Source organism: Tenrec ecaudatus, chromosome 11 (assembly GCF_050624435.1).
Source record: "Tenrec ecaudatus isolate mTenEca1 chromosome 11, mTenEca1.hap1, whole genome shotgun sequence".
Lineage (NCBI taxonomy): Eukaryota > Metazoa > Chordata > Mammalia > Afrosoricida > Tenrecidae > Tenrec > Tenrec ecaudatus.
This window is the reverse complement of record NC_134540.1, coordinates 86,407,398-86,431,133: the sequence shown is the minus strand read 5'-3', so window position 1 is coordinate 86,431,133 and position 23,736 is coordinate 86,407,398. Positions and strand designations below refer to the sequence as shown.

The window sequence follows — 23,736 nt, the reverse complement described above, 5'->3', positions numbered from 1 at the left end:
GACCTATGTCAGCAAATTAAGAGTAAGATTGTCAGAAGTCACGATATTAGTTCATTGCACAAAAATTTAGTGATCCCCTATTTTCTGTGAAAATTGTGTACATAGCAACAAATAACAGGAAAACAAAACAAAGCCTCCATGGAGTCTGAAATGTATAGATTACAAATATATTAAGTTAAAAATAAAGCACACACCACACAGAAGTACATGACACTGAGAGAGAAAGAGATGACAATGTTTATTATAGAAATTGCTGGTAGGCACTCTATGAAGGTACAGGGTAATGTGTATTCCTTATATCGACCATGTTTATTTATTTGACTTGAACATATTCATAATGGTTATTACAGTTTTTTTGGTATATAATTCCTATCAACTCAAGGGGATCCTTAATATGTGAATTTATGAGCTCTATGAACTCTCACATGGACACTACATACTTAACAGCAGCACTATGTGATATTGAAAAACAAAATGGAGTAATTTAACCTGCTTTCCGACATGATTATTAGAGACAGCAGATTAGACATGACGTTGGAAGTTTCTACAGGAGCTTATTTATTGGTTACTATAAATATAAATGTCCTGTTTGTCCCATGACTAAAGACGAAGATACTGACATCTAGTGGCAGGAAGCTAAGCAGCCAAGAATAGAATTTAAAAGGATACCAACCACAACCACCGCACAAAATACTTTATTTTTTTATGTTTCTGAAGATTTTACCATTGTAATAGCATGCATAATTTAAATGTATGTAAGGGAAAGAAACCCACTGTTTTTTGAAGAACCATTGTCCAATTACTAATATTTTGTTAAGTATTGCTAAACCCTAGAGAATTTCAAATCTTAAGAGAAAAAAAAGCAGGACTTCATAATTGTGAGTTCTAGATATATCTCTGAACATAAATAACACTTGCACGTCAAGAATCCATGAAGCCTAGAATGATGCTTTTACATTTTCGAAGTTTTCATTAAAGTGAGTGTGTATTAAATAAAGGTTCTGAGAACCACTGATTTTTGAATGATTACTACAGCCACAGGCCATTCAATGAGTGGCTTAGATCTCGATCTTCAAACTCCAAGACCATGCCTCCTCCTCGCTTCCCTGTTGCTCATTTTGGGGAAGGTTTCTACACCAAAGCATCTAGAGTTCACACCCTCACCATGCACTCTCAAACAGATGCGCCTCATGTTTTCAACAGATGTTTCCTGAAACACCAAATGAATTATCTTTGAGGGGAGTCAGATCAGACTACAAATATTAGGCCTTCTTTCTGTTGTACAGACAGCCTGGAGCGAAGCTCTTCTCTCTCACTCTCTCTCCTGTAAAAGAACCGCCAATTTATCTGTGACATAAACTATATTGTGTATGGGCAGCAAGGCACACGGATAATGATGAGAAGATCAGACTTGTTTTGACCTTCGTTTCAAATAGAGGTCGGGTCAACAGAGGCTGGAAGAGCTTTGTCAAGAGAGCAAGGTGGCATCTGAGGCTCTTCTGGCCTTTAAACGACACGTGTTTATTCTTGTGCTGCGATAGGGGGGTCACTTTGACAGAGATGAGATCAGAAAATACAGATAACATGTTACAAAGACACATTTCAGCTCTCAAATGTCAGACAAGATAAAGGTCTCTGCCTCTACCTCACACAACAATGTATATTTTGGCTTTCAAATTGTACAGTTTGTACAAAGGGTTAGATGCAAAACAGTATAGCTATTGCAGATATTTAAAAGAAACCAACTCACTTGATTTTTAAGTCTATAATTTATCATTCATAAAAGAAATTATTTTTCATGGAAAAATGTCTTTTTAAATGTCATAAAATCTTTTCTTTCTTTTTTTTTAAAAAAAAACATACCTTAAGAAACTTCATAGGAAGTTCAAATAACATTATTAAAAAGTAAAATAGGCCCGCTGACTTGTAAACAGTTTAAAGTAAACCTTTCCTGAAGTCGCGCACTGTGCAGACTGACATGGGACATTAAAAATCATACAGCGATTTACAGACTGACGTCTAGGAAAACGAAAACAAACACAAGTGGATTTGGCAAATCTAGATAGTCGAGAAGTCAAAAAATATAAATCTTGAATTCCTGGCACCAAGTTAAAAAATGTTAGACTCCATAAGGTCATCTTTAGGGCACATTTTTAACACCTGTGTCTTGTGTAAAAATACAACATCCTCCTTGAGAACGCAAAGACGGTTTCCGCAGCGTACTGACAACTGAACTCGGCGCTGTCTCGGTAACTGCTGGTGTTCCTCTCCCGCAGGGCGTACACGCATGCTCTTGAGCGCAGGCTCTGTGCACTGGTCCTGAAGCAGGAAAGCAAGCAGAGCTCTCTTGGAGCGACAGCTACGATGACACCCTTCTCCACACATTCCAAAGCAGCCATCCTCCAAGGAATCTGCGGTGCCCACCAAACAGCGACCCCTTTCCTTAAGCAGGATTGGATGATTATTTGAGTTTCATGACTGGTTAAGGATGACTTCTGAAATTTGCGAGAAATGTACACAGAAACTGACCCAAATATGTCCTTTATAGGATGCAATTCATTTATCATCTTCATCCAGCGGGGCTTTTCTGCTCAGAAGGCGCTGCGCCGTCCTCCCGTGACTACTGGCCGGGCATACTCTACAAAATCATCTATAAGAACAGGCCACGCTCCTAAAGGAAACAAGCAAACAGAAACCAATATTTTTATATTCAAGCCACTTTTTTCAAGATTGAAAATGATTTTCAGTTTATATAGCTCATGTCCCACATGCCAATTAGCTGCTGTTACTTATGTTTTCTCCTGCTAGGCAAATCAGGGTTAACAAATACTGATGGCTCCTCTTGCAGGAGCCAGCCCTGGTGATGCTGTGGGTTAGGTGCTGGTTGGGCTGCTGCTAAGCACAGGTGGGGGTTCAAGTCCACCGGGCTGCTCCGTGCACATTGAGTCTCCACAACCCTGCTCTGTCCTGTCGGGCCGAGTGTGTGTTGACAAATGCCCCATTCGACGGCAGTGACATACAGTATTATCGGATCATGCATGCTCTCGTCGGGGCCTGACAACCCTCGGCCCGGGGTTGTCTTCTTGATTTACACCCAGTGCAGAGCCCCATTTTTCCTTTTTGGGATTGATGGGAGATCCGTGTTAATGAAGTGAGTTCCACTATCATCCTCCCCATTTTACTGAGCGGACATGGCACCTCTATGTGGCAGGGCTGGGAGTTGGACCAGAGATGGTCTGAATCCAGTCCCGATACTCTTTATCATTATCTGATGTTTAAAGTCAGGAAATGTTAACATTCATGTCAAGTTTAAGAATTTCTGGCAACCATTCAAAACATTTTAACTCCATACCTTCTTCATCGTAGTTAGACATATCATCTGCAATCATGTTTCCAAAATCTAGTAGAAGATTCCAAGTGTCCCTTGGGATTGATCTTTTGTGATGTTCCTAATACATAAATAAATAAAACACCCCCCGACATATTAAAAAACCACCACCACCAGAATTAGATAAGACAAATATTCTCGTGGGCTGGTTCTCCTCATGATCTAATTTGAGCAGGAATAAATGCAGTAATGATACTGTTAAAACTCTTATAGAGCGTTTCTGCTATGCCAACGTACATATGACAGAGTAGATTTGTGTGAAAAAAATCAATAAGGATTTTTCACTAGGTTTAATAAGTTTAACTTATAGAATTCATAACACATAGGCAACCTATTCTTAGATTATATGCCTAAAATAGAGGTTACTGATCCCAATTAAAGAAGACAAGAGCACATGATTAATGGACACAGGTTATTATATTCTAGATACTTTGAAGATACATAGTAGTATATAATTTAATGAAATATACTTTAAAGAATCTCCTATTGTATAGCTTCAAAAATCTAAGCAACCCTGAACCACACCAAACCCAGCGGTGCCAAGTGGATTCCTGCTCATGGTGACCTCATGTTTCTGAGCAGAGCACCACCTACCATTTTCAGTGACTAAGTTACCGTATATACTCGTGAATAAGCCGGGGTTTCCAGCACATTTTAGATGCAGTGTTTGTGGGAAAATTAGGTGCCTTGACTGATATTTGGGTCAGCTTATACTCGAGTGTATATGGTATTAAAAATCACGATTTGGGTGAAACTTTAGAGAGCATATTATTTTCCATCCAACAACTCCGAGCCATGACAATGACTGCAGTTCTCACAAGGCGCAGCTCTCTCCCACCTCTTCCATTTACCCTTTCCATTCGTTGGTCTTTTTGGTCCCTTCCCCATTTGTATTCCTAGGCAAATGCTGCCTTTTTGACCTCAGAGAGTTGGGAGTGGGGACCTACTTCCCAGTGTTCTTGTTTGCCCAATAGGCCGGTAATTCCGCTGAAAGTTGAGACATTTTGTACAGAGAAGAATACAGATGAGCCATCGTGTTGGGAGGTCCCATTGGTCTATATCAGACCAATAAGCCTGGGAGCACCTGATCTTTTTTGTCAGTGAGTTTCATTCCACATTTTTCTCTGACTCTATCCAGGGCCACCTATCAGAATCCCTTGTGGAGCAATCAGCAGTGATACCAGGAATCATCCATTTCTTCTAGTCTCAGAATGGTAGAGGCTATGATTTGTGTGGTCCGTTAGTCCTTTGGACCAATCACTTCAATGAGTCTTTGATTTTATTCCCTCTTCTTTGTTCTGGACTAGGAGAGACAAATTGCTGCCCTTAGATGGCTTCAGACAAGTTTTTGGGACTCCAGTCACTAGTCACCAACGTGGGATGTCGAACCCTGTCTTTGTGGACTGTACTAGGCTACTTGACCTAGATGTCCCCGAGTCTCTGATCCTGAGCCCCAGGTCCAGCCACTCATTCCCTCAGCATGTTTGGCTATGCCTAGGAAGTTCTTTTAACTCTACCCTCTGTAATGCTCCAACACTATCACCACCTATACCACCAAGTTCTACTTGTACATGAGGGGGTACTCTAAAAAACCCAGAATTGCACTGGGCAGGGTGGAGCTTTTGCAATACGCATGTTTTCCCGCTATCAAGCAACTCGCTCTGAGTTAGTGCACCCAGGTGGCATCACCTGGGGAGGTTCTCTCTGGCCACAGTGAATTTTTTCGTAAAAGCAGTTTTATTCTAACCTCATTTTTTGTGATGGTTGATTTCAAAGAACAGTGTGCAGCTGTGAAATTTTGTTTCCTGCTTGGGAAAAATGCTGCAGAAACTGCTGTGATGTTGAACACAGCTTACAAGGACAGCACCATGGGAAAAAGTAAAGTATGAGTGATTTTCTCATTTCAAAAAAGGTGAAATGTGGATTGATGACAAACCGTATTCTAGATGTCTGTCAACTTCCCAAATGGACAAAAATGCTGAGTCGTCGTGCATTGGAATTCTTGCCACCAGGTCAAACTATCAATCAAGCTTTTTTATTTAAAGGTCTAAAAAGATTGCATAACAGAGTGCACAAAAAAGACCTGATTTGTGATAGACTGCTTTGGCCACCATGACAATGTACCTGCTCACACAGCCATCTCAGTGGTCAGTTTTTAGCAAAAAAGAGAATGCCTTTCTTGTCCATGTACCTCACTCACCTGCTCTCACTTTGTGTGACCTCTTTTTGTTTCTGGGAATGATGAGGGACATAAAAGGAGAGTGCTTTGACAAAGTAGAAGAATTGAAGAACAAAATGAGGGAGGTGCTGTCAGCCAAGCAAACAAATAAGTTTGGAAAATGTTTCCAAGAATGGAATCGCATATTTGACAAATGTATTAAGTGTAATCGAGAATACTTTGAAGGTGATAAGGTTGTTCTGTAAAAAAATTAATACATAGCTTTGAAAAAAAAATCTGTTTTCTTGGGGGGCGGGGGTGCTGGTATCCCCTCGGATATCTGAGGTTGTAGTGTCGTCTCCTCCACCTTCCCACTCCTGTTCAGCTTGCGTCTGTTTGTGTCTGCGCCTCCTCTCACAGGTTATTTTGATTACTGCGGCTGCAGCATTGTGTAGGTCATAGGGTTTACCTTTGTTGCCTTGAACTCTTTTGCGCCTTTCACTTTTTTTCTCCCCTTGATCATTATTTTATGCTCACCTCGCCTTTATTGTATATTGCCTTGCCCTTCCTCTCAGTGGCTCTAATCATATGGAAGTCAACTGTCAGGCTTTTCTTCCATGGTGCCGCTGAGTGGATTTGAACCACCAACTTTCAGGTTCTCACTGCCATCAAGTCAATTCTGGTTCATGGCAACCCTATAGGACAGGGTAGAACTGCCCCTGTGGGTTTCTGAGACTTAACTCTTCACAGGAGCAGAAAGCCTTCCCTTTTTCCCTCACTTCTATTTTCGAACTGCGGAACTCGTGGTTAGCAGGTCAATGTGTAACCCACTACACCACCAGGGTTTTGCACAAACATCTGCACCACAGAAGGACCTTCTAAAGAATGCTAATTTTCACAAACAGTAGCTACACTTAAGTAGTCTGCTCTGTTTCAAGTGATTTACTTACATTTATCATCAGCTCTTCATCTCAACCCTACTAGCTAATTATGATTAGCTCTACTTTACAGATGAGGAAATCGAAGCATGGAGAAGTGACACAAGTTATGTCCTAGGTATCAAACTAGTAAGTGGTGGTGGGACGTACAGATGTTACCAGGGAAAATCAAACCCCGCCATCACTGAGTTGATGCTGACTCACAGTGACCCTGTCAGACAGACAGCATGGAACTGCTCACTGGGCTTCCATGTCAGCCGAGAACTTTAACCACAGTGCCCCAGGGCTCTCTTAAGTACTATCTACTAGTATTAATCTAGGCATGCTACTTTACTCTGGGTTTATGCGGTGTGAAGTACCTTTGTTTACTTGAAGAGGAGTTTCCTTACTGAGATAGGGCCCAGCATTACACTCTAGTCTGCTTCAAGTTACCAGCATCAGTTGATTCTCAAAAAGGCCCAATTAAGGCCCATTTCCTACTGATACACTTTACAGTGGTATCAGAGTATAAAGACACACATAATGGGTTTTCATTGGACTCACTCATTTATTCACTCACTGCTAATGAGTTGACGATGACTTATAGCCACCCTGTAGGACAGAGTTGCTGATACTATTTTTTTTTAATTTTATCATTTTATTGGAGGCTTACACAATTCTTATCCCAATCCATACATCCATTCATTGTGTCAAGCACATTTGTACATTTGTTGCCATCATCATTCTCAAAACATTTGCTTTCTACTTGAGCCCTTGGTATCAGCATCTCATTTTCCCCCTCCCTCCCTGCTCCCCTTCCCTCATGAATCCTTGATAATTTATAACTTATTATTATTTTGTCCTATCTTAAACTGTCTAATGTCTCCCTTCACCCACTTCCCTGTTGCCCATCCCCCCAGGGAGGAGGTTATATATCCTTGTAATCGGTTTCCCCTTTCCACCCCACCTCCTCTCCACCCTCTTGGTATTGCCACTCTCAACACTGGTCCTGAAGGGATCATCTGTCCTGGATTCCCCGTGTTTCTAGTTCCTATCTGTACCAGTGTATAGCCTCTGGTCTAGCCGGATCTGTAAGGTAGAATTGGGATCATGATAGTGGGGGAGGAAGAAGCATTTAGGAACTAAAGGAAAGCTGTATGTTTCATCGTTGCTACACTGAACCCTGACTGGCTCATTTCCTCCCCAAGACCCTTCTGTAAGGGGATGTCCAGTTGCCTACAGATGGACTTTGGGTCCCTATTCTGCACTCCCCCTCATACACAATGATTTGATTTTTTGTTCTTTGATGCCTGATACCTGATCCCTTCGACACTTTATGATCACACAGGCTGGTGTGCTTCTTTCATGTGGGTTTTGTTGCTTCTGAGCTAGATGGCCGCTTGTTTACCTTCAAGCCTTTAAGACCCCAGACACTATACTTTTGATAGCCGGGCACCATCAGCTTTCTTCACCACTTTTGCTTATACACACATTTGTCTGCAGTGATCGGCTGATACTAAATTTTGTTAGGCATAGAAAGCCTCATCTTCTCTGCTTGAGTGGCTGGTGGTTTCACACTGCTGACCTTGCAGTTAGTAGCCCAATGCATAACCACTATGTCATGGAATACAATCCTTACTTTTGGAACCAATAGCAAGCTTCACAGAAAGCGTGGCTCTGCTGCTTTCTTTAGGGATTCCAAGTCTGTCTCTCAGAGAAAGTTTCAGATGAATCATTCTCTGCTGAGCCGACATCATCAATAGCTGGCTGAAGTTTGAAGCAGATCACGTAGAAACTCTAGCTTAGAATATGTCCCCCATGGTTGCCACAAACCACTTCCTAACAGCAGTCTTGGAGGCAGATCAAACGTGACGCCTAGTGTGCTTTGGCCCCCTGAAGTTTAGCAAAGCTGGGCAGCCATTTCTCTGCTGTCCAATCCTCTCTGAACGGGATCTTAAATGAAGACTCTTCTGTTGTCAGATCCTGCTGTAGGGAGCGTACGTTGCTGTGAGGCTGGAAGCTATGCCGACAGTTTTCAAATCCAGCAAGGTCACCCCTGGTGGTCAGGTGTCAGTGGAGCTTCCACAGGAAGGCAGACGAGGGAAAGAACCTAGAGATCAGGTTCTGAAAACTGTTCTTAGCTGCTGCCGGTTGGCTCTGCCTCCTGGTGGCTGACCAGACAAATTGGAGTTGGCTCTGATCCATGGGGTTTTCATTGCCTAATTTTCAGAAGGTCCTTAAGATTTCTTCCTAGTCTGTCTTAATCTAGAGGTTCCACTCAAAGCGGTTCCACACCACAGCATGTGAGCCTCCAGGGACAAAGGGCTGCACAGAAAGTGAAAACCAGCCAATGGTAACCCTACAGATCACATAATACAGTCCAAGACTTCACTTACATGGGATGCACTAGCAGGAGGACTGATCCCCTGGGAGAATCTGTGTAAAATGGAGGGACTGTCAAGTCAAGGAATTCCTCAAGGAGACAAAGTGACACCATGGCTACAACAATGGATTCACACACACCAACCATTATGAAGAGGGTGGAGAACTGGGTAACATTTTGCTGCATTTTAAATGAGGTCACCATGAGTGAGCCAACTCAGTAGCAACTATGAACAGCAGTGTAGTTTGCTCAAAACTTTTATAAGTAACAGTGTAATCAAATGTAGTTTCTTCCGGGTTGGAAAAGAATATTTGCTCTATTTGCTGGGAAAGTTACCAAGAAGTGAGCAGAAACTGCCAACCTTATTCATAATTCGGTGAAGTCATATTCATATTGGGTATACCCAACCAAGAAGTAGGAGTGTACTTACCAACAAAAACTTGTTCCAAAGATCTAAGAATTTAAACTTTCCAGATAATACTAAATTCCAATATGCAACAGCCATTTCTAAATCTGGCAAGAGAAGAAGAGTTGATGAATCAAAATTTCTTTTTCCTGTACGCCCCAAATGTACAAGGTTTTACACAAAGATTTTCATTAGATCAACATAATTGGGCAATCTTATCCAAGAGTAATTTGAGGACTAATTATTACAGAACTGTTCCCAATAAATATATGCAATTTAATTTTATAAACGTAAGGACTTTTGTTTGAAAAAGGATATGTATTTTAAACTATTTGAAAATGCAAGTATTTATTCTTTATCGTTTTCATACCTGAACTGATATTGGTGTTATTAATACATAATTTGTCTTATAAATGGGGCAGTGTCTTTTCTAATAGATAAACAAGAAGTTACACATCACCATCAGAAAGGAAGGGAGGTGCTACTTTCCAAACAGAGCTGTTACTGTGGATTGAATTGTGTCTCCAAAGTATGTGTCAACTTGGGTAGGCCACAATTCTCAGTATCATTTAAAAAAATTATTGCTTTACTGTCTGCTCTCAATATTTCATTTTATATACTTTTTTACTTGATATAGGCAAGTAAATAAAGAGCCTGAGAAACTTTTTTAAAAGTTGAGACCCTGTTATCATGTGAAATAGTGCTCAAAAAGAGCTCGGTTGAAATAATTCTCTAATTCCATGCTTTTTCCTGTCAGATAAACTAATGGGAACAGCAGATGAATAAATATACTAAGGTAAAAAATTAGGTAAGTTTTAAATGCAAGATATCCCACTAAGCAATTCTCATAAGATTTTCAATTAAATTTAAAATTTAATTGTGTTTAGTCCCTTAGCTGGAAAAATAATTATTAACTTTGGAGCTCTAGATTAAGATGTTAAGGGCCAGTCATTATTAAAACCTGACAAGAAAAACAGATATACAAGGGGCAAGCAATTTAACATAAACTGCTTATATCCTCCACATATTTAAAGGGTCCTCTATAGCTTTCTCAATTTTAATTTCTCTTGTAACCATAATCAGAAAGAAAACTTAGGTATTTTGTAGTCTGTAATAGCTCTCTACACCTTATCTGTGGGACCCAGACTATAATGCTAAGTAGACAGTCAATTTTGGACTGCTTAGAATGTAACATGAATTGAAATCTACATTTGATTCAAATTAATGATGTAAAGTACTCACATTGATAAATGGAGACTTACGAAGAGTCTAACACTATGCATTTAATCTAACCTAGTCCCCTTCTTATTAAAATATCTTTTGTATGTTTGCCACCACACTAAATATGTGAGTACTCAGTAATGTTATCTATGCTAAAATATATAATATCGAACTAGTACATTTATCCATTTATAAATTAATAAAAAGGACAACCACCTAAGTGACTGAATTTGAGAGCTGAAATCAAGAAAAAAACAAGCTATTCAGTGGCTATATTTTAGTGGCACCTATTTGTCTTCCAATAACCTCTTGAAAAATCTTATGTCCCTAGTTTAAAAAAAAGAAAATTACTGCTTATAAAAAGGCTTTACTACTTAAATTTTATGTTTTTAATGCTCCATTAGGATAAGATAAAGATGTCCCCTTTATTAAGAAAGGATCTTATCATTAGTTCTCTTTAAAATTTGCTCTAGTGTTTATTATCTTCTGCTTTCTTTTGGACTGAGGGATTTTTGCATTTTATTTTGTTATTGTTTTTCTTTATATATAATCCAGGAGAGGTAAATCTATAGACAGTAACTGGACTAACAGTTTCTTGGGGGGTATGGCAGGGGAGGTGGGGGGGATATGGGTAGCTAATAAAAATGAATGCATGAATGTAGAAAATGTTCTAAAATTGATAGTGGTGATGACTGTACAACTCTTTTTAATATGTTGAAATCATTGAATTATATGGTATGTGAATTATAAGTCAATATAACGCTTAAAAGAAAGGATCTTAGGCAGATATTTTGAAAATTATGAAACTTATTCAAAAAATAGTGTCAAAAGATTAGACTGTCCAATATTAAATGGTGCCAATTAAAAAATTGAAACAAGTAGTTTTACCTTATTTATTAGGATGACCAATAGTTAAGGATAATGTGAAAAATAATTGTACATAAAAATAATACAGTACAAAAAATTTTAACATGCATACACTAAAACATATGTAAACATGAAGCAAACAAAGGACGAATCTCTACTAGGCAGCTTTAATTCTATTTTGCCATTGTCCTATGCTTTCTCCCTGAGGCCTTAGCATAGTTGTATCACAATGTATGAATCTTCTCAATTCACACTTAATTATTCAGAAGACAGAGCATGTCATTTACTGAGCATCAGTGGCTCTGCTTTTGGTTTACAGTCACATAATTGTTCTCCCCTCTTCTTTCCTTTTCTTCTTTTAAAGCCCCCAATGAGCTTTAAAAATAAATAGTATTCTGCGCACTATTTGGGATGTTCAAATAATACAAACTTTTGGTCAAATAATCAAATAATTTCCATGAAGAAGCTACTTCCTTCAATAGTTTCTTATTTGCTCAATTATTCCCATGAAAGCAAAGAAACAAAATCAGTAGTAGCTCTTAATCTCTATTGAACAACTAATACACATTTGTCTACAGAGATTAGATGAACATTTTTTTCTCAACAGAGCAATTTCAGCATAAACTACAAATCTGTTACAATGTTTATCCAAGATTGCCCTTTTATGCCCCTGGCTGCTTAAGCATATCTATAAGAGAAAGAGAAGCATATTATGCTCTGGGTCTAAAAAAGTAAAAAGGCTCAGACATGTTTACATGATAACACTTATTCAGAATGTCTTTAAGTATCCAGAGAGAGGGAACACGAATGTTGCAAGCTTCCTGGCTGTCGTCAGGTGTCACTCACGGAGTTGATTCAGCCTCATAAACTGCGCCGTGGGGCAGACAGCACTGCCCTGCACGGCGTGCTTGGCTCTAGTCTTCACAGGGGAAGACTGCCAAGTCCTCCTCGGGCAGGGCTACTGAGTAGGTTTGAATTATAGACCCTTTTGGCCAGTAGCTGAGCACGTAACCGCTGTGCTATCAGGGCAATTCACTTAGATTTAACAACCTTCTGGATATTATGCAATTACAAGTGTGTGCTAAATGTGTAAACGCTGCTGCTGTCCTTATTAGGTGCCATCGAGACAGTTCCTATGCACAACAGTACCAAAGGCCCCTGCTTCTGCCCGTCCTCACAAGTGTCCCTTTGCTTGAACCCATTGTTGCAGCTACTCCTTCAATCCACTGCCCCTCTACTTGACCAAGTGTGATAGTCCTTCTCCAGGGACTGGGCTCTTCTGATAACATGGCCAAAAAATATGAAAGACGGTGCCTTCATCCTTGCCTCTAAGGAGCGCTCAGGGTGTACTTCCTTAAGCAGTCCACGGAACTTTCAATATTCTCCTCCTGCACCACAATCCAAATGTTATCAATTCTTCGGTCTTCCTTACTCAAGGTCCAACTTTCACACGGACACCAGACAATTAAAAATACCATGGCTTTGGTCAGGCACATCCTAGTCCTCAAAGTAACATCCTTGCTTTTTCAATACTCTGAAGAGGTCTTCTTGTGCAGCAGATTGACCCAGTGCAATGTGTCCTTTGATCTCGACTGCTACTGCTACCACTACTGGTTGTGTATCTAAGCAACATAAAATCTTTGACAACTTCAACCTTTTCTGAATTTACCATGATATTACCTATTGGTTCTTTTGTGAGGATTTTGGTCTTCTTTATAATGAGTTCTAATCCATACTGAAGGCTGCAATCCTATCAGTAAGTGGCTTCAAGTCATCCTCACTCTCAGAAAGCAAGGTTGTGTCATTTGAATATCAAAGGTTGTTAATAAGACTTCCTCCAATCCGGAGGCTACATTCTTCATTCAATGCAGCTTCTCTGATGATTTGCTCAGCATACAGATGGAAGAAGTAGGGTCAGAGGATACAACCCTGTCACACCCCTTTCTAGAGTTTACACCACGCTGTATGCCCTTGTTCTATTCATGTAACTGCCCCTTGATGCATGTGCCAGTTCCACATGAGCACCATAAAGTAACGTCAGGATATGAGATTTCCAGGTCTTTAGAGACACGAAGCTTCCTCCTTTCCTGGTTAGAACACCCCAGCATCACGTAAAGCAGTGCTACTGAGATCATCAGACTACAAGAAGCCCACGCATGTAGAGAGTAAGAGGCCACATGACAGACAGAGTGCTGAGGCATCAGATACCTGAGGGAGGTCTTCCTGTGTGTTTCAACCCAGTCATCACAGAAATGCCACTGAGTGGGCTCCGCTGACAAAATCAAAGAACTGCCTCAGTTGAGCTTTGCCTTAATTCTTGACCAAAGGATCATGAGTTCTAATAAGATAATTGTTTTATTAACAATGTTCACCACAAAGTTTTCAGGTACTTGTTTGTTCCCTTGTAATTGATTACTAACCAAAAGAGTGGGCCCGAACAGAGCCCTGAGATAAAAAAAAAATTATCAAATGAAAAAACTATATACATAGCAGAATAGAGTTAATATAGGTAGTATCACAGCATCCTTACCAAATTACTAGGGCTTCTCAAAGATTTAGAGCTTCCTAAAATTGCTTAATGAAACCAACCCAAATTCTCTTTAAGCATCTTTTATTGTTATTTGTCTAATAGATTTTTTAAAAATTAATTAATTTTAAATCCTTTTATTGGAGCTCATACAACTCTTATCACAATCCATACATACATCAATTGTATAAAGCACACTTACACATTTGTTGCCCTCATCATTCTCAAAATTTGCCTTCCGCTTGGGTACCTGGAATCAGCTCCTCATTTTCCTTTTTCCCCCTCCCCCTCCCTCCCCGCTCCCCACTCTGACATGTATACTTGATAATTTATAAATTATTATTTTATCTTATCTTACACTGCCCGGCATCTCCCTTCACCCACTTTTCTGTTGCCCACCCCCCAGAGATGTCTACTAGTTTCTAGAAAAGATCAGGAATATTTTATGAAAATGATGGGGACAGATGGCACACAATCAAGATCCAAATGAAAACAAAGGTCAACGTCCAGTAGCATTTTTGCATCAGCCTCTTAAAGAGAGAATAGGGGCAGAGAAGATACAACAACAACAACAACAACAAACGAGAATGTTGCTCTCTAAAGCAAAAATCCGGCTTATTGAAAAGAACAGTGTCAGGAGGGGAAAATCCCCAGGAATCCCATGTGACTGGTTTAAGAATAATTAGTTTTTTTTTTAAAAAAAAGAATAATTAGTTATGGGCTGTGGCCACTTCTTTCTCTCCTTTACACCAGCAATCTAGGAGAACTTATGACTGAAAAGTCTTTGAGCAGATTCTGGAAAGGTGGTAACAGAGGCAGCATCACTTTTTAATGTCTCTGAATTCCCACATAAAGACAGACAGAGCAACTGGACAGCAAAAGCAAAAGCCCGTGGACAGCATTTATTATACATTTAGGTATAAAAAACCTCATAATGAACTAAAAAATACAGGTAGGTAAGGGTAAGCCTCTGACAAGACACCAGAATTAGGTGTCTCTGCAGGAGAAATCTAAAGGGGACAAGAGATTGATTATCTGATGGCTCGGAGAACAGAACCTCAAAAGAGCCTGCAGGTATTCACGAGAAAACTGGGCCAGGATAACATGAGAAGGGAAACGGAATCTGGATGGCACCGGGACCTGCCACACTACTGTCACTAGGTGAGTCCAAGGGACCTGATGAGGGGGACAGAACAGCCCAGCCCCTAGACACTCTCAAAACGGATCTCCTGGGACCAGTTTCCGAACAAGGCCCTCCCACAGACACTGCTGGAGGGGAGAATAAACATTGGTCAGTAAAGGGGCAGCAGCAGACAGAGGAAAAGAGATACACACAGGGAGGGGATGGGCCCAGATGAGTCATCATATTTTCAATATTGCACAGAGAAACACATTCAGAAAAACTAACCACATATCCTTATAAAAAATTTAGGAAAACATTTTACATGGAAAAATAACAAAAAAGCACTGAGTAAACAAAACTAAAAACATTTATTTACCTAAAAAACCAAGCTTTTCTCCAAGTCTTTTTCTATGAACCGAGTGGGTAGCCCCATCAGGGTAGTAGGAAAGGAGAAGCAGGGCAGATGACAGGATCAGAATGACATCACTGTGTGGCCGTAAAGCACTTCTGAATCTAGGTGCTGAGCAGCAACAACTACTAACATCACAAGAGAAAGACGACCCACGCTGTGCCTTCTGATGAGCCTCAGCCAGCCCCGCCTGCACAGTCTGAGCAAGCAGGCTTCCAGACCCAGCTGCCAACTGATACACGAGAGACAGAGCATGCTGAACGAAGCCGTAACTACTACTGGAGACCACAACACACAAAATCCAGGCTGCTGAAACTACAGGCCAAATGCCCCAGGTTCCACAACAGAATTACAAGAAAGGGACAGTGAATTGTCCATAGATTTTTAAAAAACTAAAAAAAAAGACTTACTTAAATAAAAAACAGATGGGCAAGACTGATAGTGTCCAGGGACTGTCCCTGTGAGTGACAAAACCATATAGAAACAAATGAGAGTCATTACCAGAAAAATGAGACTGGTCCCTTCAGAGCAGTGGTTCTCTACCTTCCTCATGCCGCCACCCTTTAATACAGTTCCTCATGGGGTGGTGGCCCCCAACCATAACATGGTGCTTCGACCCCCAAAGAGGTTACGACTCACTGCAAGGGGTGGGGTAGAGTCTGACATGCGGGGCTTCGGAAGAGGTTGCCAGGTGCCTGTCTGTTCCTGGCCTGGGTGGAGGTTACAAGGTATTCACTTTGTCATACTTCACACACATTTGTTTCTATGTAATTTTCTGTATTTGGGGTTTTTTACAGTGTGGACAGTGGTGTGGCGTTTCCTCAAACAACTGGGAAGAGAAACTGTTGGCACCTGCTCCTTCAGTTCACATGCAGTTTTAGCTGTTCTCTTTTCTGAATCTACCCATCAGTCGTAGATTTTCCTGACAACTTTTAGTTCTTACTGACCTATTTACATGTTGTTAGGTGCGGTCCAGTCGGCTCTGACCCTGCACACAACAGAACGAAACACTGCACGGTTGTGTGCCGGCCTCACAATTGTTTGGATGTTTGAGCCCACTGATGCGATTACTTTGTCAGTCTAGCTTCCTCTTTTTTTGCTGCCAAGTGTGATGTCCCTCTCCAGGGACCAGTCTTTCCTGAAACATGTTCAAAGTGTGTGTGACACAGCATCACCCTCTTTTCCTCTAAGGAGCACTCTGGCTGCACTTTTTCCCAGACAGATCTGTTTGTTCTTTTGGCAGCCCATGGTTCATACTTTCAATATTCTTCCTCAGCATCATAATTCAAACGCATACATTCTTCTTTGGTCTCCTTAATCAACGTCCAACTTTCACATGCATAGGAGTGAAAGTACCAGGGCTTGGGTCAGGCACCCCTCAATCCTCAGAGTGACATGTGTGCTCTTCACTACATCAATTGAGCTCTTGACTGCTGCTTCCATGAGCACTGACTGCGGAGTCAAACAAGACAAATATACTTAATAATGTCAATATTTTCTCCATTTACTATGATGTTACCTGCTGGTCCAGTTGAGGATTTTCATTTTCTTTATATTGAGTTGTAACCTATAATGTAATCTATTGAAGACTGAGAACCCTGATCTTCATCAGCATGTGCTTCAAACCTTTCTTATTTCTAACAAGCAAAGTTGTATCATCTGTATAACACAGGTTGCTAATAAACTTTCCTCCAATCCTGATACCACATTCTTCTTCATATAATCCAGCATCTTTGATTATTTCCTCAGAGTTGGAAAACCAAACAGGAAGAACACATTCTGCATATTTAAACTCAAGAAAAAAAACTCAAGGCTCAAGTTGCAATATTGAACGATTCAGGAAGCATTGAAAGAATACAGTCACGGTACTGAAAATTAGTCACCATGCAACCAACTCAAGAGGTAGCATAATAAAGGTAGTAAAGGAAGAAGTTAACGTTTCACTGGAAGCATCAGCCAAAAACAAGTCTCTAGGAATTGATGGAATACCAATGGAAATGTCTCAGCTAGCTGTGAATCACTGGATGCATTCACTTGTGTATGCCAAGACATTTGGAAGACAGCTACTTGGCCAACTGTACTGGAAGAGATCCATATTGGTCCACATTACAAGGAAAAGTGACCCATCAGAATAGTCAAATTATAGAACAGTATCACTGATTATCACATGCAAGTAAATTTTTGCTGAAGATCATCCAGCAAAGGTTATAGCAGTAAGTCCACTGACAGGGAGCTACTAGAGGTTTAGGCTGGATTCAGAAAAGATGTGGTACAAGGGATATCACTGAGAGCAGATGGATCTTGACTGAAAGCAGAGAATACTAGAAAGAGGTTTACTTACATTTTATTGACTATGCAAAGGAATAAAACTGTGCGGATCTAACAAACTAGGGCAGGGATCCTCAAACTTTTTAAACAGGGGCCAGTTCACTGTCCCTCAGACCCGTTGGAGGGCCGGACTATAGCTTTAAAAAAAAACTATGAACAATTTCCTATGCATACTGCACATATCTTATTTTGAAATAAAAAATCAAACAGGGCAAAAACACCTGGTGGGCTGGATAAATGTCCTTGGCGGGCCGCATGTGGCCCGCGGGCTGTAGTCTGAGGCCGCCTGATAGTAGAGAGTGAGAATCCTAGAAACTACATTTTGCTCATGTGGAATCTGTACATGGATCAAGAGGCGGTCGTGGGGGCAGAACAAGTGTATACTGCATAGTTTAAAACCAGGAAAGGTGTGAGTCAGGGATGCATCCCCTCATCATATTTATTCAGTCTGTATGCTGAGCAAATAATCAGAGAAGCTGGATTTTAAGAAGAAACTCAATAGGGCAGTTCTATTCTGCCCTAAAAGGTCGCTATGAGCAGGAATAGATTTGATAGCAGTGGGTTATTTTTTAAAAAATGTGTAATAAAAGAAAAACTAAGGCACCGTAACAGGTGAAAGTAAACAAAGAGAGACATGAACACTAAATGCAACACACGAATCTCAAGTTGGATCATGGACCAGAAAGCATTCAAAGGATCTTTTTCCTTTTGCTGTAGAAGACATTACTGGGACAATTGAGGAAATCCAGATAGGGAGCTACAGGTTAGATTTAGTTGTACCATGCTAATTTTTGGAATTTGATCACTGGTGGTCCAGTAAGAAAGTGAAGTGTTCAGGGATAAAGTGGTGTCATGCCTGCAACTCTCTAATGGCTCATAAATCAAATTTGTGTGCGCAATGGTGTTAGGCTGCTTCTTTAGCTAAGCAAAGCCACTGACACTTGTACGTGCATGTCTGTCAAGAAATGGCTCACACAGAAGTATAAGTGGGTAAGTCCAGTCTGGTTCAAGACCACAGATCAAATGTACACTGGAGGTCGCAAGTACTGAACAGGAAGACTACAGGCTAGTGGATGCAGAGCTGAATGAATCCGAGGTTGGCAGTCTACCGATGGGTCCTGGGATCAGCAGACAATAAAACAAAAGGTCGGTAAACCAGATGCAGGATCTAGGTTGAGCAGAAGTGAGATGGCTTCTACACAATGTTAATCAATACAAAAAGTAGATCATACCCTGAATGAAATTTCCCTCAATTGTGAGGTGGTACTCTATCCTGTATCTGACAATGTTTTGAAGCTATGTTCAGTGGCTACTTTCTCTGAAGTGGGTGGCTGAAGCCTTCTTTGTAGTCTGCTCTTAGTCAGAAGCTCCCTTGAAACCTATTCTCTTTGGGTGACACATTTGAAACATCAGCATCACAGAAGCCACTACAGTACAACAAAATGACAGACAAGAGGTGGTCCTCAATGAGGTAGATTGACACATTGTTGTAGTGACTCAACTATAGGAACACATTTGAAGATGGTGCAGGAGTGGCCAGTGTTTTGTTCTGCTTTGTGTAGGGTCACTATGGGTTGGAACCGACTTAAACGTACCTAATACCAAAAACAACTCCTGTCTTATTCTTCCCTCAACTGCTTAGCTGCTTCCCAGGAATCACAGAAGATCTCCAAGAGGAGCTGACCACTCATGGGGGAATCCTGCCCCAGCCAAGTTGACATAAACGCTATCACAGCAAGTAAACAAATCTGTCCAGCTCTTGCACGCCAATATTCCTTTTGTTTTAGCTAACCTATGCTTAAGATAAACTTTAAAGTCATTTCTGACATCCATTTTTGTTGTTTCCTTTGTTCTGGTGATTTTAGTAACCTTTCATTTTCATATATGTCCTGATTTCTTCCCATAACTCTTCTGGTCTTTGGTCGTTAGTGTCTAATGCATCAAACTCATTCCTGTGATGGTCTCTAAAGCCAGGTGGTGAATGAATTCAAAGTTGTACTTTGGTTCTTATGGATTTGCTTTGATTATATTAAACTTCATCTCGAACCCATACATATGTAAGATGTTTCCCCTTGACTGATGACACTGAAGTCTAACTCTTCAACTACTAATATTACTTCAATGCTTCTAGCATTTGCATCCCAATAAGCAATTATCAGTGCTCATTACTTGCATGTTTGAGCTATTTCAGACTGTAGCAAGTTGCAAAAGTCTTCAATTTCATCTTTGGCATTAGTGGTTGGTGAATAAATTTGTACATATATAGATGCTAACCTACTTCAAGACAGATCTGAAATATTCTTTTTAATGAGGAATGCAACATCTTTCTTTGTCATTCCCGGTGCACGAGACTATATGATTATCATATTAGGAATGGCAAATATCAGTCCATTTTAGCTCACCAATCCCAGGATATCAACTTTCAAGCATTGCATTTAATTTTTAAAATCCTCCAATTCTTGATCCATACTTCATAATTCCAAGGTCTAATGATTAATGGATATTTGTACCTATTACTTCTCACTTTGAGTCGTGTCTTGAAGCTCGCTCCATCCACGCCATTTAAGGTCAACTCTATTTTGAAACGCAACACTGAGGCTTATCTGCCACCACCATTTTGGATAATGTTCTGCTGTGACCCATCAAGTTTTCACTGGCTTCTTTGTTGGAAGGAGATTTCCAGGCCTTTCCCCCTAGTGCATAAACCGCATTTAAAATACCAGTAACATCATTCCCTGAAAAGGAACATGCAAGTCACCACTAAAAATCAAACTCACTGCCACTGAATCAAAGCTGACTCGTAGCGACCCCCAGTGGGTTTCCTAGACTATAACTGTTTACGGAAGTAGAAAGTCCAATTTTTCTCCCAAGGAGCTATTGGTGGTTTCAAATTGCCAACCATGCAGATCAAAGTCCAACTTGTAACCACTATACCACCAGGGCTCCCAAGTTACCAGAACAATACAAGAAAAAAAAATGACAGATGAGTGGCGGCTTTCAAAAGTCCTGGAGTTAGAAAATTAAAGGGAAGAAGGCAACTAGCATTTCTTTCTTTTTAATTTTGTTTTTAGAACTAGCAGTTTTTTCTTTACATTTTTTTAAAGATCATTTTATTGGGGGCTCTCACAGCTCTCAGAGCAATCCAAACAACAATTGTATCATATTTGTACATATGTTGCTATCATTTTTTCCTAAACATTTACTTTCTATTTGAGTTCTTGGTATCAGCTCCTCTTTTTTACCTAACCCCACTCCCACCCTCATGACCTCTGGAGAAATTATAAATTATCATTATTTTCATATCATACACCTATTGTTGAGAACTAGCATTCTAAACTAAACTCAAAATTTACCCTTTGAATTGCACTACAGTAGGATTCTAAGGGCAGAAAATTGATGACATAGGAAGCTAAGGTAGTTAGTTTATTGTGCCAGCCTGGCCGATAAACACATGTGGGATTAATTGAAGGGCAGAGAGATGAATGGTTCGGCGAACCTCGCCTTTCTTGTCTCTTGCTCTTTGATCATTGGACTAGTGTGCAGTTGCCTTGCTTGTTCTGTGCCTCAACTTGCAAGCTACACTACCTGTGAACTGTCACTGTAATCTGAGGTCCCTTTAAGACCTCCTTTGCCATACAATTTGAATTTACAACTCTTGAGCTGGAGACTGACTGTTGGTGACCTGGCTGACAATTGGTGACCTGCCTTGCTATTTGCTGCCTGTGCTGAGATAGCCTAACTCTCTCTACAGAGGACTACCTGGTGGCCTTCAAGACTTGAAAGGGCTGCCAGTGTCTCACAGCTCTCTCTTGGGAGTGAGTTGCACTGAGCCATTTGTCCTGCTTTATAATTTAACTGTTCATTTCTTATATTATATATCTATCTATCTGTATATAATTTAACGGTTCATTTCTTATGCTATCTTTATATATATATAAATTATTAGCAATCTGGTTTTGTCTCTCTGGAGAACCCTGTCTAACACAGAAGCTGCAAAAGAAGAAGGCAAGAATACACCGAGTCGCCATACCAAGAAGAACTGCTGATTTCACTCATCTCAGGAGGCAGCCGTGTGATTAAGAATCATATGAAAAGGTCCCAGCTGCACTAACGGTGCTGGTGAAACATGACAGTGTAGGTAGGAACTGACATAATAATAATTTAAACGCTTCAAAACCAGATGCAATGTTGCACACGTTCACTTGGGTAGGTCAAGAGACTTGGATAATAACTGCAAGAGCTTTAAAATAAACTGTCAACCAATGAAGAGATGATGGCATTTCTTTATGAACGTTTTAAAGTCCCCGCATAGTTATTCGATTGTCTAGAAGAGATTAATATTTTTGCTCAAAGAAAGTCAATAATAGGAAATTTGAATTATCAAACAGTATCATTAATAATACATACTAGCAAAATTCTGAAGATTATTTAAAAACCACTGCAGCCAGCCATCAACAGGAATGTGCCAGAAGTTCAAGCCAGGCACAGAAGAGGATGTGGAACAATGTCAGATGGACCTTGATCAAAAGTAGAGCTTATCAATGAGATGTAGTCAATTAATATGCCCCTTCTAGTCATAATCGTTCATGTGATATATTATAAATTGTAGGCTCTGTGCTTGTGGCTCTAGTTCCATTTTGGAGGGAATTCTCTATTATAGGATCAAGGTGGAATGAATCCTTAGTCTTCCCACTCTCTTACTAGAGAGTGCGACTTGTCACCTTCCTTTGTTTGCCTTGGGGAGATAGTCTGCTGGAAGACAAGAACCACACCTCTGGGTATGAGTCATCTCAGAAACACTGAGAAATCCCAGGAACAAAGAAGAATAGCACCAGTGAAGGATGCTCCAGATTTCTGAAGTGGCAGAAGCCGAGACCAGAAGCTGTGGCTGGCACAGGAACTATGGGGCAGAGCAAACCCAGGCCAAGACCAGAGGCTATGACAAGGAGACCATGAGCCAGAACAGAGGAGCAGCACAGAAACTATGAGACTGTGAGGCAGAGCAGTGGGCTGGCTCCCTGGCCCATGGAGGCAAAAGCTGAGGACTAGAGACCTGGTTGTTGGCTCATAAGAGGTGTTGCTGTTGACCAGGGGTCTGCAAGCTGTGGCTCACTAGATATATGTAGTTCTTTTGGTATATACGAGTGGCTCATATATGTGGCTCTGAAGTAACATTGAAAAATAAAATAATCATAACTTCATTTATAAAATTTTAAGAGTACTATTCAGATAATGGCAATTTCATTTGCTTATAAAAATATATTTATAGCTCTTGAATAATTTTTACATTATTGAGGGACAGGATTGGCTCTTCCAACTGAAAAAGTTTGCTGATCTCGACCACTGTTGTAGACCAATGACTATATCCGTAACGCTTTCTGATTCTGGCTCATTCTAACCTGGTAACTTCTCTATAATGTTGTTGTGTTAGGTGCCATCGAGTCAGCTCTGACATAACACAATGAAGCACTGCCCGGTCCTGCACCATCCTCACAGTTGTTCCTATGCCTGAGCCCACTGTTGCAGTTACTGTGTCAATCCATCTTGTTGAGAGCCTTCTTCTTTTTCACTGCACCTCTATCAAGCAGGATGTCCTTCTCCAAGGACTGGTCTCTCCTGACAATACGTCAAAGGATGGTAGACCTCCTTAATGGTGAGCATTGTCTTTGAGTTCTGTGTGGCAACTGCAGAGAAGTACAGTGCTGTGAGAGACAACAATGAAAAGTAGAGTGTTCATGTGGAACCTGTACATGGATCAAAAGCAGAACCAGGGAATACTACATGGTTCTAAATTGAATCTGTCTGGAACAAATTATCTGAGAAATTGGACTGTATGAAGAACAGGGCATCAGGATCAGAGGATGACTCATTTACAATCTGCAATTGTAATTCAACGTAGGCGACACAACTTTGCTGGTTGAAAATGAGGAAGACTTGAAGCATGTACTAATATAGGCATGGGATTACACCTGAACATGAAGCAAACAAAGCTCTCCACAATGGGCAGAT

The 23,736-nt window shown here is 40.5% G+C and overlaps 1 protein-coding gene across 5 annotated transcripts in view; it reads right to left on the bottom strand.

The window, feature by feature from the left end:
• Window positions 1–227: 227 nt before the first annotated feature.
• Window positions 228–23,736, bottom strand: part of DCUN1D2 (defective in cullin neddylation 1 domain containing 2) — a 51,765-nt gene continuing 28,256 nt past the window's right edge. For all 5 annotated transcript variants that reach the window (XM_075563396.1, XM_075563395.1, XM_075563393.1 and 2 more), the window contains 3 exons: window positions 9,277–9,359; window positions 3,353–3,449; window positions 228–2,671 (listed from right to left, as the gene is read on the bottom strand). In XM_075563396.1, coding sequence (XP_075419511.1) covers window positions 2,592–2,671; window positions 3,353–3,449; window positions 9,277–9,359 — 260 coding nt within the window. In that variant the 3' untranslated portion in view covers window positions 228–2,591. The remainder of the gene's footprint in view (window positions 2,672–3,352; window positions 3,450–9,276; window positions 9,360–23,736) is intronic.